At 56.4% G+C, this 13,177-nt stretch overlaps 1 protein-coding gene across 6 annotated transcripts in view; it reads right to left on the bottom strand.

The window, feature by feature from the left end:
* ralgapa1 (Ral GTPase activating protein catalytic subunit alpha 1) overlaps nt 1-13,177 on the bottom strand; it is a 34,657-nt gene that overhangs the window by 1,556 nt on the left and 19,924 nt on the right. For 5 of the 6 annotated variants that reach the window (XM_048974712.1, XM_048974715.1, XM_048974713.1 and 2 more), the window contains 11 exons: nt 13,033-13,143; nt 12,808-12,876; nt 12,556-12,684; nt 12,147-12,330; nt 9,174-10,182; nt 8,300-8,371; nt 7,963-8,086; nt 7,721-7,876; nt 6,479-6,637; nt 5,936-6,063; nt 1,742-1,866 (listed from right to left, as the gene is read on the bottom strand). In XM_048974712.1, the coding sequence (XP_048830669.1) occupies nt 1,742-1,866; nt 5,936-6,063; nt 6,479-6,637; nt 7,721-7,876; nt 7,963-8,086; nt 8,300-8,371; nt 9,174-10,182; nt 12,147-12,330; nt 12,556-12,684; nt 12,808-12,876; nt 13,033-13,143 (2,266 nt within the window). Of the gene's footprint in view, nt 1-1,193; nt 1,224-1,741; nt 1,867-5,935; nt 6,064-6,478; nt 6,638-7,720; nt 7,877-7,962; nt 8,087-8,299; nt 8,372-9,173; nt 10,183-12,146; nt 12,331-12,555; nt 12,685-12,807; nt 12,877-13,032; nt 13,144-13,177 lie in introns of all 6 variants that reach the window. The other variant, XM_048974714.1, reaches the window with a different exon arrangement.

Here is a 13,177-nt window from a genome sequence, read left to right as displayed (position 1 = left end):
ACATAGCTTAAAAAAACAGCCAAAGGACTAACCTAGAACATGCCGGACTAGTTTCTGTGGTGGAGACTACTACTACTGCGGTCAGTGAACCGGTACCTGAACACTGGAGCACGAACTGGCTCAGGAGTAGCTTCTACCCTTAGGCAGTGAGGTCACTCAGTAGCTACTCAGAATAGTAGAAGGGATGATTTGCACATGTCCATTTCTCTTCTTTACTCCGTTTCTTTTTATAATTCGTTTCATTGATTTACTTTTTTACATTGGACTGCTACTTAACATAATAGCTCATCTTACCTGGCTCCACTGCTGTTTGCTGGACTGTCGCACATTTGATAGACAAACTTTGATCTGATCTGATCTCTTGGCCTAGTAATATGTACTAATAAGAGCCAGAAGGATGCGAGCTGCAGGGAGAAGCAAGCTAAGGTCATGGAAGCAGCCAGTACTAATAGCTGAAAATGGGAAAAATTAAACTTAATTTCCACATAAAATCTCTGAATGCCACTGAATCGCAACCAAAAATCACTGAATTGTTGGCTCTTATTAGTTTTGTTCTTACAAATTAACCAGAAACACAGTGCCGGAGAGGGAACTTTAAGAAGAGCGATTATGATTATAGAAATAGAAGATGGTACCAGAACGGCCCAGCATAAGGTCTCCGGTTCTGATGGGTTCTAGTGTATTGGAGACCTGAAACCTTCACACCCTGACATTCGAACTGTACGGAAAAAAAACAACCCGGGCCGAGAAGACGTCGGAACTCCCCTATGATGTAATACCGGACACAGGGCGCCAGTCCCTTAATCCATCTCTGTGACACAATCTCCCTCAAACACGTAGCGTGCTTCGTATAGCATGTCACACACAGAGGTGAACAGCTGCAGCTCATGCCAGAGGACACTGTAGGACCAGAGGTGTTAATGAAGTGGTGAAAAGACGAGAAGAGGCGAACGAACAGTGTTAGGGGTTACACCAGCCGTGACGGGCAGCACCACGGTCTACCTGCAAATGAACACACCGACTGGTCTGTTAGACGGCATGCGGGCCAGGGGTTAGTGCCACGTTTTAATCAGGAGGGAGAGAGGGTGTCCTTGCCCTTGCCCCCCCCCCCCAGAGGTTCAGTTTAGTGGACAGAACGGGGGGGCTTACGATCTGACAGGCAGAAGTGAGATCAAAATGACTTCCGGTCTTACCTTTTAGATACGCAAGCGATAGTTAATGATCTAAAAGAAAAACGAGAACCAAAGAACCAGAGAATGATCATCAGCTGATCCTGGGCCTGGGCGGCACCAGGGGGGGCATCCTGACACATCCAGTGACACACTGCTAAAGATCTTCATGGAAAAAAAAACTATACACTATATATGTGCAAATGCAGTTCAAACATCTGTAAATGGCAGACAGGCAGAACAGCAAGCAGAGGATCATCCCCTGTTCTGAGCAGCCTGCTCATGAGGATTCATCCCAAACGGGGGAAGCCCCCCAATGATGAAGGGGGGTGCATTAATCAGGGGCTGGGGGAAGGGGGGGGAGCCGCTGGTGCCGGACCAGAGCCCAGATTCACTGTGAAATTCGGAAGCGCAGCAGCGAGGGAGAGCTGTGGACGGGCCACATCCGCCTCGCTGACGGGCTGACGCTCACCCCCCCCCCCACCCTGGCCTGGCGGCATCGCGAGGCCCACCGGAGCAGCATCTGCAGTGGAACATCCAGCTCACTCTGCACCGACGGCAGTGGGACGTACCCGATTCCGAGGGCAGCTGCTGGAATGGCGCCGGGCAGAACACCTGGGCGGCAAAGTCCTCAAAGGTGGTGGCCTCCAGATGGTGCTGCACGATGGTCTCCAGGTAGCGGGCCCGCTCCTCGTAGCTGGGGGGGGGACACGTTAAGGGCGAGTGCAAACACGGATGCAGGTCCCCATTATGGGGGACAGCAGGTGGGGAAATGGGGCCCATCTCCAGCTCGTCTCAGCACAGGGGCGCCTGGTCCCGGCCGACGCTGCAGCCACACCTCCCGTTCCCCGTGCTGCTCCCCTCCCCCCCCGGCAGGAAGCGGCTCGGCGTGGTTACACCGTGATCCTGGAACCCAGAGCTATCAATTATGAGCTGTGATTGGCTGGGGGGGGGGTGACGAAGTCATGTGACAACGGCGGAAACCTGCGACACTGGCTCACGCTGCGCCCCCCACCCTGCCTGCTGCATCACCGTTATTACACTCCGGCTGCTGTCTGTACCTGTAACCTCACAATGGTAACATCCCCGCATTCCCTTCCAGGGCCCCCACCCCTCTCCTCAGTGTTGCCACGGTGACCAGCACCCCCACTCTGTTGACTGCTACCTACTTTGGGCTGTGAAAAGGAGCTTTTTTATTTTTTGTTGTGAGGTGATAAGAAAAGCACCCCCCCCCACACACCCCCTTGCACATGCAGCCAAATAGCCCCCACCCCGGATATAAGGTAATTGAATTTCTATGAGTATGTTTTTCGCGGTGCTCATCCACGCCGAGTGCGTCCGCGCAGAGGGCGCTGTGGAAAGCTCTGCCCTTTGTGCGCGGGCAGAATCTCATTTTCCATCTGGATAAAGAGGGCCCCATCCCCCCGCCCCCCCCCGCCCCCCCCCCCGTCTCTCCCGCCGGGTTGCCATTGTCACAGCTCCCGACTCCGAACAAACCAGCTTGTTAGCACGTCGGGAACGGAGGGATCTGGGAGCGGCCCGGGGAAGAGTCCCCGCGCACTCGGAACATGCTGCTACTGATAGCTTCCAAATTGATCACTCCCCCCCCCCCCCCCCCCCCCACAAAACCCCCTTCGAGCGGATGACGCTTGCCAGGAGAGAGAGAGTCTCTGCCAGGCCCAGGGAGAACAAGCTGCTGTCTAAACAAGCTGTTTCTTCAGTCCGTCACACCCGGGGGGTGGGTGGTGAGAGAATGGGGGTGAGCCCAGCACAGTCACTCCACGCCCCCCCACAGGTCAGGAAGCCTGTGCCGCGGGGTCGCATCCCATCGCGCCTCCTCAGACAGACAGCGGCGCAAAGCTCAGGGAGGAAGACCGACAGAGAACGAGGGAGTCGGGGGCACTGAGACAGCAGCGCATCCCTTTGTCTCTTCTCCACATGCTTCCGGGGGGGGGGGGGGGGGGGGGGCTCGGGCTGAGGGCAGCTAAATCGGGGGGCAATAAACCACGGCCCGGTCCGGCCTGGGGCCCCACCTCTCACAAGATATCCGGTTAAACTATGGAGATACGTCAGGGAAACCTAATTCAGCTGCAGAGAGCAACATTTTTTTTTGACCTAAGGGAACAGATAGGGGGGGAACAGGGAAAAAAATTCATATAAATAATTAAATTTGAGTAGTTTTACAGACTGTAATTACAGACATCTATGTGTACCCAAGTGCGGAGTAATTGGGTTATTTTTCCATCTGATGGCTCTGCTGTCGGGGGTTTAAAAGTGATTTTATTACCAGTATGGGCTGCTGTCACGGCCACCCGGCCATTAGTGTCCCCGTTACAGCTGGGGGGGGGCAGCTCTGCGGCGGGGCCCGGCACATTTCCACCCATTAATCTCCAGTTAAGCGGCACCATGCCACAGCGCCTTGGGGCCCCAGGGCCACCGTGCGGGTTGGGGGCCGATACCGCGGCAGGGATGCAACGATCCCACATGAGACACGGACACGCACACGCGTGTCTGACACACAGGGACGGTGTGACCCCCCCTCCACCTTGGTTCCGTCTGCTGGACCTGTGGACTGTGAGGTGTGCAGCCTCTGCTAAGGGGTAAATTGTACCCTAACCCACCCGAAAAAAGGGCTCGAACATCCACAGGGAGCAAAGGGCCAGTCTGTAAGCGCCACGTCCGACCCATGCTGGGGGCACCGACGCCCCCCTCCCACTGCAGACTTTACACCCCAATGACTCGTCCTCCTCCATTCCTCTTTAACAACAGGAAGCAATTAGAGAAAAATAGCCCCCCTGCCACCCCCCATTTATGAAGCTACAATGGGGCCTTTGTGGGGGCTGGAGGAGAGAAATGTCAGGGAGATAGTCTTGGGGGGGGGGGGGGGGTTGTTTCGGTGGATTAGGGGAGTCTTGGTCCAGTGTGTGTTTGGGGGGGGGGGAGTCTTGTGTATTTGGAGGGTGGGGGGCATTTGGCCCTCTGTTTGCATCTGTGGGGGGAGCCCAGTCTTTCATTGGCTCTCTCGCCCTTGGACGCCAGCATGGCGGGATGGGGCACGAACCCAAGCTCTCCCTATCACGCCTGGCCATATGCTGACCCCCCCCAGCCCAGCGGCCGTGCTGCAGCCATCAGCCCCCTCCTCCTACAGATACACACGCCGCTGGAGCGGCAGGCCAATGGGAGCGCGGCTTAGCCCCCCCACGCAGACACTCGGCGACCCCCTCCACAATCGGCGGTTGACAGATGGAGGCTCACAGTGACTTGCACAGTTGCATTTTATTTAGCCTCCAAACAGCTTGGAGCACCCCCTCTGCCCCCCCCCAGCCACCCTGACGCCCCCAAGCCAGGCCGATTAAACCCCAGAACGGGGGCTTGTGGGAAGGGGAGAATCAAGCACGACCCACAGCATCCCTACCAAGAGGGTCCCTGCACCCCCAGCCCAATTCTCCTGCGCCTCCGCCTGACCGCACAATCAGAGTCGCCCGCAGTCAGCAGCCAGGTGCACAGGGGGAAAGATCGCCACCTGGTGAGGGGCTGCAAGCACCTCAGGAGAGACAACCCACTGGGAAAACTGCTGAAGCATAAGCAGAGGTAATCACAACACCTACCTCCAGGGGGCGCTATGTTACATCTGCTCTCTAATTGAGACCCCTCCCATCCACCCCACCCCAGAGTTAAATCCAGCCAAACCTCAGCACATGAGAAGGGGGGGGGGGGTAGCCTGAGATATCCTACCCACTCCCCAGAGTGCCATGTGGTGAAAATCAGCCTCCCTGCCTTCCCTGCCCTCCCCTGCTCTTCCATGGGGGTGCCAGTCTCCCGAATAAACTGCTTTTTCATGTCAGGCCAATCAGTTCTCAGCTAAACGTATCTCAATTATCAACGATGAGGCAAAGGCAGCACGGGGGGGGGGGGGGCGCTGGAAAGACATCCGTCGATAATGACAGATGACTGTAATTCTGGCTGTCAGGACCATCGACCTGTGCAACTCACGCCGATCGATGGCACTCCCCTGTATCGAGCTGGCTGTGCACACAGATGGGCGCCGTCGCTCCGCGAAGCGCAGCAGGCTGGGCCAGGCCGTACTCTCCTGGAAGACCAGGCCGGCAAGAACTGGGTCTCTCCACAGCCCCCCCGCCCGCCATCTCGTCTCTGGCAGAGGAGTTCCTTCTAAGGAGGAGAGCTTTTGAAGTGGGAAAGCGGTACGGTCCAGAGGACGATCTGACGGTGTAGATAGAGTGGCCGGCAGCCACAGAGCCGGGGAACAACCTGGCTGCGTGTAGTGCAGGGGCTTCCCCCCCCCATCGGAGATAACGGCTGGCTGGTTATGTGACCAGCAGCTCACTGGCCATGTCACATGACAGGCGACCAGAACCGGCCGGTTTGCCCGTTAACACGGACGACTCATCACCTGTCACAGAGCTCGAAAGCCAATCACGGTGCAGCGTATGAGATGGAGACCGTACCGGGGACAGACACGAGGCGTCAATTATCCATCGATTCCCACCCCACCCCCCCCGGATCTGGATCGATGCAACACACACCCGCTCCCCTGCTCCCTGTCGCCCCGTGTACATGTCTTGCAGAACCCAGCGCCTCTTGCCATCGATCCACAGGGCCGCTTCCCATGCAGGAAGGAGGGAGGCACTTTGACACCCCCAACTTGATTGGGTACGTCAGGCTGTAAGGTCCAGTCTTACAAGGACTCACTGCTGCCCCCTGTGGGTCAGCTCCCGTATCTCACTGCAGGAATGAGGAAAGGATACAAGTTCTGGTAGAGGGGGATGAGGGATTTGAGGGCTCGGCTGGCGTTGATGGCAGTCGCCCGCACCACAGTTGACAGGATCTTGTGGTCCACAATGGTGCCGTCAAACAGGGGGCCAAAAAAGGGGACCTGGTAACAAGGCATATGAGAGATGCTGAAACCCGGAGCACTGGGCTGCTTCACAAAACGCCTGCGTCAGTAGAAAGCAGAGGCACACATATTTCAGCAGAGAGACGAAGGCCCATATGTCCTTTTGAAAATGAGTGGGGGGTAGCAAAGCTAAGCTAATGTTACTAATATGTTGTGTTTCAGGGCCCAAATTGGCATTCATAGAATCCAGAGCGCCCCCCCCCCCCACTTAGGGTCCTACACTTCCGTGGACTTTGTCAAAGTGGCCTTGTGTTTCATCTTCTTCCACAGTGGAATTTAATTCCAAATATCCAGCTCATTGGATTACGGGGCTCATAACGGAGGACCTGCCCGTGAGCTCGGGCACCTAGACCCCTCAGACAAACGGGCCCCGCAGCCCTGTGGCCCCACCCACCTCTGGCTTCTTGATGATCTGTATGCTGTACATGTGGTTCCTCATGGGGTAGATGACGATGAGGACGTCCCCAAACTCGGTGGGAATGATGCCCCTCCTGTAGTCCCGTGAGTGCTCTGACCAGACGATGTGCACCTCATCGTTTCCCAGGTGTCTGAGCTGCAGGAATGGGGGGGGGGAGACCATGTTGAGCCAATCACAGGGCAGGGACGAGGGGTCATTCAGCACGGCCGGCGTAACACGGTTTACGGCCCATATTCGTGGATCTCGCCCTGGCCGGCGTCTCCTCTGACAGCTCATATCCAATTATGTCCGGCGGTTTCACGATATAATGCTGAGCAGGGCCATGCTACAATCGAATTTGGCCGCATTATGGGTGTGTGCGGCGAGAGCAGGCGAGTGGCCCCCAGGGGCTGTAGACATGGCCTGCGAGACGCACGGGGGGGTGGGGGGTCATTTCTGCGACGCGGCGGGAAAGGGGCAATGAGGGATAGGAGATAAGCGATTAGTGAGAGGCGATTAGTGTGTTGTTTTGTCTGGGAAATCAAATCAAGGGGCTAGAGGCGGGGGCCACAATCTGAAACAACGGTGCCATCACTCTGTGACTGTCCGGGAGGGGGGGAGTGACGGGCCTGCGTAAGGGGGGCCTTAACGTGGCTGTCACACGTAGGGCAGTGGATGGGTGACACCCTGTGGGCCTCATTAACCCCATCAGTCACGATGCATCAGTCCCCTTATACTGTCGCTGGGGCACTAAACCTAAGGACACGCCCATTTCACACCCCATATCCAATTGGGTTCCGGGAACTCAGTGGGAGCCCCGCCTCCGCCCACCCCCGCCCATGCACACCCAGGTGAGGTATTAATGCGTCTGCCTTGCGACGTCATCAGCGCATGGGCCTGAAGACGGATGCAAGCGGAAGCAAGAGGACAGGCCCCAGCCATCGTTAGCGTTAATGACCCTTATTAGATTCCGCAAGACAAATACCGACGCAGGGAGGGGGGGCAGGAGCAAGAAAGCAGGGGCGGGAGGAAAGGCAGGTTCGGGGGGGTGGGGCCAAATCAGTCACGGGGGGAGGCGGAGCCCAGTGGGAGATGGCGGGGGAGGGGGGCAGAATGAAGACTGGCAGCCCTGGGGGGGATTGGAGCGGCCTGAGACGGTCTTGTATTGTTTGTGAGATTTGCCCAGTGCGTCATATCGTGTCACTGCCTGTGACCGTATCGCAGCCCCAGGGGACCCACCTTCTTGGTGAGCGAGTCGTCCGAGTCGGGCGGCATACGTGTAGACACGTGGAACATGACCTCCACAGTGGAGGTGGCAAAGTAGGGCATGCTGGGGCCGGTGCTGCGGTTCCTCTGCAGGCCGCCCATGAAGCCACAGTGGCTGGTCAGGTCCACCTGCCGGTCAGAAGCACAGGCACTTACGGGCGACCCTGCCTTGGGTCCTCAGAAGCAGGTGGCCCTGGCTGAAGCCACGCTCCTACCTCCCAGCCCAGGCCAGACACGAAGTCCTCGTAGGCCTGGCTGCCATAGGTGTTGGACAGGATGGAGTGTTTGTCCTCCTGGCCCTCGGCGACGTAGAACACGGCGATCTTGTGTGTCTCCCGGCTACGAGACACACACACACAGAAACACACACAGGTCAGACAAGGCCCCGCCCTGCTCAGACAAGGCCCCGCCCTGCTCAGACACGGCCCCGCCCTGCTCAGACACGGCCCCGCCCTGCTCAGACAAGGCCCCGCCCTGCTCAGACACGGCCCCGCCCTGCTCAGACACGGCCCCGCCTTGCTCGACCTCAAGATGTCGCACTGTTAGTCTCACCACTGCCGGGAGTCCAGATTCTTCAGCTCCCGCAGCAGCTTCTCATTCTTCTTCAGAAGGTGGAAGCTGCTCCTAGAAGGGGCACACATCACATGTGTTGGGGGGGCAGCTGGGTTTATCTAATAACAGACCCAGCGCACCAAGCGGCAGGAGGCGAACCTGTCAGTAAGCGTATCCACTGAGGTGGGGCGCTAATTAAGGACAGAGCGACAGCACAGCCCACAATCCTCTTAGCAGGACTGCCGTAAACAGACTCCCGAAAGAAGCCTCTTATTTCCATCTGCGATCCCGCCGAGGACGCGGGCCGGAGAACCATTACTCGGGTAGCTCAACCCGGATTTACTGTCCCGAGGAGAACCACAGTCCGCCGACCGCCTGCTTGTTCACCAAAAAAAATGAGACGGAGGCTGTGAGGAGCAGGGAAGGGGCAGATCGGCGGAAGTGGGAGGCTGCGATCCGCTCGTGGTGATAAAACGGGATCGACATTATAGGCATAACCATAAAAAAAACATAACTTAACGATCCCTGCAGATTCATGCACTGTATTAATGACGGCGTGAGACCCAGAGCAAAATACATAGAGCCGCTCCTTCCTGCCCCCCACCCCACATTAGACTGGGTAATGGAGCTCATTCTCCCGGCTGAAAGGCAGCCATTTCGCAGGCGTGTGGCAGTGCTGCGCAGCTGTGATGTAACAGGGCTGCACAAAGCAGCCTGACAAAGGGGACCTCTGATGAATGGGGGCGCTGGGCCTTCATTACAGGCCCGTTGTGTCACTCCCCGCCCGGGTCCACGATTCCCCATCATTAGGCCTCACACGGTGAGGCGGGTTAGGGCGGGGGGGGAGGGGGCTCCTGTGGCTCTCTGCACCCACCTCTTCTCCCAGGAGTTCATGCCCAGCAAGTTGAGCAGCAGCCTGCAGTAGTAGAAGGCGGACTGGGGGCTCTGTGTGGCCGGCTCGACTTGGCGCGGTGCCCGTACGTGGGGCCGGCCGTCCCGCCGCGCACCCAGCTCCTTCTCCTCCGTGAACTGCTTCAGCACGGCGTTGATGACATCGTTCTCCTGCTTCTCAGAGATGCAGGCGGGTGGCGGGGCTGGAACATTGAGTGGGGCGCCGGCCCGCTGCAGGCACTCCGGGCTGCTGTTGCCCAGGTACTGCAGCATCTCGTCCAGAGCATCCTCGCCGTCCCGCGCCGAGTCCCAGGACGGCACTGACTCCCGGCACCGGCGCTTGGCCTGAGGTGGCGCTGGTGGGCTCATGCCATCCTCTGGCTCCTCCTCCTCGCACACCTCCTCCGGCTGCTCCTCTGGTTCCTCCATGACCACCTCCTGGCCCACCTCAATCTCCCCTTCCATCTCATCCTCCTCCTCCTCCATCTTCTCCTCCTCTTCCTCCTCCTCCTCCTCCTCCTCCACGTTATCGCACTGCACATCGCCCCCATGAGAGCAGTCTACGGCATGGCGGACAGGCCCCGGCGGACGCGGGGGCGGGCAGGGAGATGGGCAGAGGGGCGGCCCGTAGAGCACGGCCGAGTCCCAGGAGTACTTGCCGGAGATGTCGCGGACGATGAGGCGGACGCAGGCGCTGGTGCTGGCAAGCCCCGCAGACATGCCCCCGCCCGGCACGCCGTCCTCCGCGCGGATCTGCAGGCTGGACAGCAACGTGGTGCCATTGAGCGAGAAGAACTGCAGGTTGGGACTGCTGAAGAGCTCAGGCGACAGCTCGGCGCTCTCGCTGTACGGGTTGTCCTGGTTCTCGCACACCTGGCTGGTGAGCATGGCAGGCCCGCCGCTCATTGGATAGTGGCTCAAGTGATTCACCAGGTGTGTGATGACCGTGCGAGCCGCTATAGGGATAAGACCCCGCTGCATGCGGCTCTTGACTGCAGGGGGAGACAGAGAGCAATAGTTAACGACCACGTACGCCGCTCGGCTAACCGCACGGGCCTGAGGACCGGAGTGTTCCTGCGGTTAAAGGGCCGGTCGATGCAGAGGCACTAATTCGACACGCTCTGAGCCGAATCACTGGAGCATGGCGTCAGGCATGCACTGGGCCCCTGGAGGAAGAGTCTGTCAGGCAAACACACCCCCCACGCAGGGGTTAAGTCAGAATCACAGAAGGGAGGGAGCCCTGTCAGGAGGGCGGGGGAGATGCTCTTAAATAAGCCACTTTGCACATTAGTTTATATATAGTTATATATATGAATTTGCGGTCATAAACCTTAAAAATGCAATATGTTAATTCGTCGAAATGTGTTACCAATTAAAGGCAATACGCCACTCTGTACATTAGTTATTTTCATATGCATTTATGATTATAGTCTTAGAGATACAGTATATTAATTTGTCGGCATGTTTTATTACCACTTCAAAGCTATACCAAATAAACTGATATGGTTAAATATTTTCAATTATTGAATTTTTTCAAACATGTAAATGAAACTTTAAAATCCATCAAAATTGCTTATCACTGCATGGAACAATCTTGCTTATGTGTCTGTAATGTCGCTGCCAAAATGTATTAAAATATGAAGTTATTCACAGCTTGCACCTTACACACATCAAACCTCTAGCAGTCTAGCTAGTGGGCGACATTTTGGCAGCAAATCAAAATAAGTCAAAACACAAAAACACAGAACAGAACTATAGGCGTCAGGTAAGGATCCACTTGAGAAATAAATGCCTGGTCAGAACTAATAAAAATTAACATTAAAGTTGATCAACAAGAACACATGATTTTTAGCCCAAAACTGACCTCTTATCAAAGCATTTCTTTTGAATGTTTTGCTAAATTTTGGGACATTAAGACCAAAAGGTTAACGTTGAGGGAGGCAGCGTTGCACCCTGGCAAGGTGAGATCTGGACATTAGGAGGTCTCCGTCTATATTTAAAGCCTGCCTTCATGCAGACATTCCTTATAGGTCATTACAAGGTGCAAGGACCTTTACATGCGTCTGACCTCGGCTTGGTACCGTTTGGACCACAGGTCAGACCACGAGGCCTCTGTGACGAGAAGGACACGGTGAGGAGAGAAGCAGCCCAGCAGCGAGAGGCATGACTCAAACAGGGCTCAGGTGATTACTCATCTCCCCTGGTGGAAGATGCTGCCGAGCGCGGACCCCCTGCCGCCAGCTGCATTGTCCTGCGTGGCACTGCGGGGCTGCCACCAGCAGGATAGCGGTATGGGATGCGGGCTACCTGGGTAAGCTCACCTGCTTCCTCCGCCAGCAGCCCCATTATCGCCTCCAATTTGGGGACTAACACTGAAGTGCGAATTGATTCTTCTTCAGGGGCTTTAACTGCATGGTGCCTATGCCACCTCACCCTGGTCCTTATCACTAGGGTTACACGCTGACCCCGCCCCCTTAAATCGGGTGGTGAACATTTAAAGGGCAAGTGCTCTAGTAATCTTTTCACACCCGTTCTCTCTCTCTCTCTCTCTCTCTCTCTCTCAAGAGGTGAGAGAGAGAGAGAGAGAGAGAGAGAGAGAGCTATACTGAGGCCTGCTTAGATTTAGGGGAATTACCCTAATCTCAAATTTTCAAGCTTTCTGGTAAAGAGGGGAAGACAGGGTCAGGTTGGAGAGCGCCCCCAACACCCACCCGCCCCACCCCCACCGACACGGTGTTGCCGTGGTGACCTGAAACACAATGCGATCCTCCAGGGCTGTGGAGGGACGACTAATGACGGTAAAATGGAAAAGAGGAGCAGAAGGAGAAAACGAGAGAAGGGAGGGAGGGACAGAGGAGGGAGGCAGAGGGAGGCTGAAGACCGGAGAGAGGGAGGGAGAGAAAAGGAGGGGGGTGTGAAAGGTGCGGAGGAGGAGGCATTAAGTGGCAGCAGGCACCTTCAGTGACTGGCTGCAGCTTGGTGGAGCGTTCAGAGTCCGGCGAATGCAGAGGCTCCGGCTCCTTCAGGCTGTCCAGGGGCAGCATGGGGTCATAGTCGCTGCTGGCCAGATCCGACAGGTGGATGGGGAAGTACTTGGGGTTGGTGAAGGTCTGAGCACCGTACACACAGCCGTGCAGCACCTGTTGGGCCGAGGGCAAGGCGTCAGAGCCAGGAACAGTTACCTGGCTCCACCCACTACACGTGTGCCGAAGCTGTACGTGGAAACAGGGGTTAGTCTCTGGAGTGCCTTTTGAAGAGGGTGTGGCCAGATGGGGAGGGTGAAGGCATTTGTGCTACAGGCAGCAGACGTGTAGAGAAGCAGTGACGGTTAATAGGTAGCCCAGCCAAACTGGGGAGCCACGTACCTTAAATATGCAGCTTAGGACAGATTTTTGGACCTTATCTGGCGCCAGGGTGCGGACGGGCTGCAGCAGGACTTTGGGAGGCATCGCCATCACCCAGTCCAGCAGGCAGAGCAGCAATGCCACCACCAGCTGCGAAGGAACAAGTGCAATAGTGCAGGTTAGCGAAGTGCAGACGGAGCGCTAAGCCCTAACGATGTCAGCGGTTTAAAAGGCTTCTTCTCCCGGACCGGGGGGTGTGGACGCCTCCCTTACCCTCTTGTCCTGCTCGTGAGGTGATGACTCTGTAGCAGGAAGCAGGTGGGTAATGGTGGCAAGGAGGACCTGGAGGAACCACAACAAATGCTTAAAGAATGTTTCTGTAAACTGTAGGAAAATCCCTCGACCCACATACACAAGCATGCAGACAAAGAAACACACAAACAAACCGACACATAAACAAACATGCAAACAAACAAAGAAACAAACATGAAAACAAACCTCAATAATCTTCTTGGGTGTGTCTGGGGGGAACTTCTGAAGGTTGTCCACATAGTTGATGAGCAGGTGCACAATATCGGTCGCTACCAAGGCCACGGCTTTGTTGGGGAACTAGAGAGAGACCAGGCAGGTCACATAAGCAACA

This window comes from Brienomyrus brachyistius, chromosome 14 (assembly GCF_023856365.1).
Source record: "Brienomyrus brachyistius isolate T26 chromosome 14, BBRACH_0.4, whole genome shotgun sequence".
Taxonomy (NCBI): Eukaryota; Metazoa; Chordata; class Actinopteri; order Osteoglossiformes; family Mormyridae; genus Brienomyrus; species Brienomyrus brachyistius.
This window is presented reverse-complemented; position numbering and strand designations above follow the sequence as displayed.